The 2500-nt window shown below is 33.8% G+C and overlaps 1 protein-coding gene across 2 annotated transcripts in view; it reads left to right on the top strand.

Moving 5' to 3' along the window:
* The window catches only part of LOC143020654 (uncharacterized), an 18208-nt gene that overhangs the window by 11259 nt on the left and 4449 nt on the right, over nt 1–2500 (top strand). For both annotated transcript variants that reach the window (XM_076177173.1, XM_076177174.1), the window contains exons 7-9: nt 256–343; nt 1806–1987; nt 2101–2211. In XM_076177173.1, the coding sequence (XP_076033288.1) occupies nt 256–343; nt 1806–1987; nt 2101–2211 (381 nt within the window). The remainder of the gene's footprint in view (nt 1–255; nt 344–1805; nt 1988–2100; nt 2212–2500) is intronic.

Below are 2500 nucleotides of genomic sequence, written 5' to 3'. Positions count from 1 at the left end.
TCATCATCATCATCATCATCATCATCATCATCATCATCATCATCATCATCATCATCATCATCATTATTATTATTATTATTATTATTATTATTATTATCATTATTATTATTATTATTATTATTATTATTATTATTATTATTATTATTATTATTATTATTATTATTATTATTATTATTATCATTATTATTATTATTATTATTATTATTATCATTATTATTATTGTTGTTATTATTATTATTATTATCATTATTTCAGATTCCACACTTCCACGACGATGTCAGTGGAAAACATTCACCAGTTGGGCATCGACGAAGTCAATCGTATAGAGAAGGAAATGAAAAAGGTTTGTTGAACACCAAAGCCCCCTGCAGGACCAACGCTCTGTCCCTTGGGGGGACGATACAGACTTGACCAAAGTGGCTTAACCTCGGTCTAAATCTTTTTTTGCTTTTCGTGATTTTCTGATTTATTTTTGCTTTCACGTCAGGCAATTTCATTCAACTGAGGAAAATCCCCATCGTTAGGGAAGTCTAAAGAACAAAAATAAAGATGAAAGTAAAGGAATAAAAAATTAATCAATAGGTAAATAAATTAATACATGAATAAACAAATAAGTGAAAAATAGTTTGAAAAAATATAAACAAATGCACTGATAAATGAATATATATAAATAAACAAATAGATAAATTGATTCATAAAATAATGATATATACATATATATATATATATATATATATATATATATATATATAAACACTTTCTATTAAATATCACAGCATACTCGGCGTTACTGATCTTTTTCTTTAGATTTTCTACTCTTCTAACTATATTCTTCTCTGAATGAGGTAGAGAATACACAATATTCCTGAACGCGTACATGCGTGTTTGGATATAAAAACTAAAACATTACGACGTTTCGCCTATATATTAGGCATCATCTGGTAAACTTCTTTTCTAAATTAACTACATGCTTATAACTATCACAAAATGGTAACACTAGGAGAGGGGTGATCCAAGAGTGTTTAGAACTCATCATCGTCTTCTAAGCTCCAAAATCCCACACATATTCTGTTGGATACTAATTATTGGCATATAATACCGCCTCCATGCCTTTAAGTTTTGTTTTGCCATTATTCTTCGATATTATTGCTATCTGGGACTTTGGAGTTCCTCGGGACACCCCACGACGCGCCGAGATAACGATGACCCGTCCTAAACATTCTTAGACCCATCTTCTAATGTTACCATATTGTAATACTTATAAACATGTACGTGGTTAAAGAAAATAAACTTGCCAGAAGAGGCCTAATGTGAAGTTGAAACGTCGTAATGTGTTAGTTTTGACATCCAAACAAGCATGGACTCGTTCGGAAATATTATCTACCTCATTCAGAAAAGAAAATATTTAGAAGAGTAGAAAGTCTGAAGAAAAAGATCACCAACGCCGAGTATGCTGTGATATTTAATAAAAAGTGTATTGTTGAAAACCTGCTTCCAAAATTTACACACACACACACACACACACACATATATATATACATATATATATATATATATATATATATATATATATATATATATATATGTATATGTATATATATATACATATATATGTGTGTGTGTGTGTGTGTGTGTGTGTGTGTGTGTGTGTGTGTGTGTGTGTGTGTGTGTGTGTGTGTGTGTGTGTGTGTGTGTGTGTGTGTGTGTGTGTGTGTGTGTGTGTGTGCGTGTGTGCGTGTGTGTGTATGTTTATGTATTTACTTGGCCATGTAAACACAATGTAAACAAACTTCTGCCGGGGCCAGATCATTGTCGAGCTTGGCTTCGACATGACGGTTCCAGAGTTCTCCGAGATGATCCGAAACGATTCCAAGTTCTTCTTCGACAACCCAGAGGACCTGGTTGCCGCCTTTGAAGACCTTGTCTTCAACAAGATCCAGCCTAAACTCCCCGAAATCTTTATCAACATACCAAAGGCCAAGCTTCAGTAAGTAAGAGAAGGAGAGGGAGAGAAAAAGAATAAAAATGTTAAAGTGAGTTTTCTTTTCTTCTTTTCTTTATTTTTTTTTTTTTATTTATTTCGATTATTTCTGTTTGCAGGATCGTACCACGTCCAAGCCCAGATGAACCCTTTGCCTTCTATATAGCAGGATCTTATGACGGAAGCCGCCCTGGAATATTTTACTTGAACACATACAACTATGATTCCTCGTATGTAAATCTTTATCTTCAAAGGGTGCATGCGGACAAATAGAAATACAGGAAACAAGCACAAACAGAAACGCATATTCTTGTAATAAACGTTCATGTACATTTGTGTACCCGTACACACACACACTACTCCAGCGGTCCGAGTTCGAATCCCGCCCAGGTCTGAAATAATTTCAGTATTCCTGTTCTGCGAGTCGTTACTCCAACTCTCGTGGGCAGGGTGTTTTGTGTGTGTGTTAGGTCACATCATTACCCATAGAGTGATAATATATGAGCTCTCAGCTCTCAT

The sequence above is a fragment of the Oratosquilla oratoria genome, chromosome 40 (genome assembly GCF_046742065.1).
Source record: "Oratosquilla oratoria isolate Oo_2021 chromosome 40, ASM4674206v1, whole genome shotgun sequence".
Lineage (NCBI taxonomy): Eukaryota > Metazoa > Arthropoda > Malacostraca > Stomatopoda > Squillidae > Oratosquilla > Oratosquilla oratoria.
Note: the sequence above shows the minus strand (reverse complement) of the source record. Positions and strands in the feature narration are given on the sequence as shown.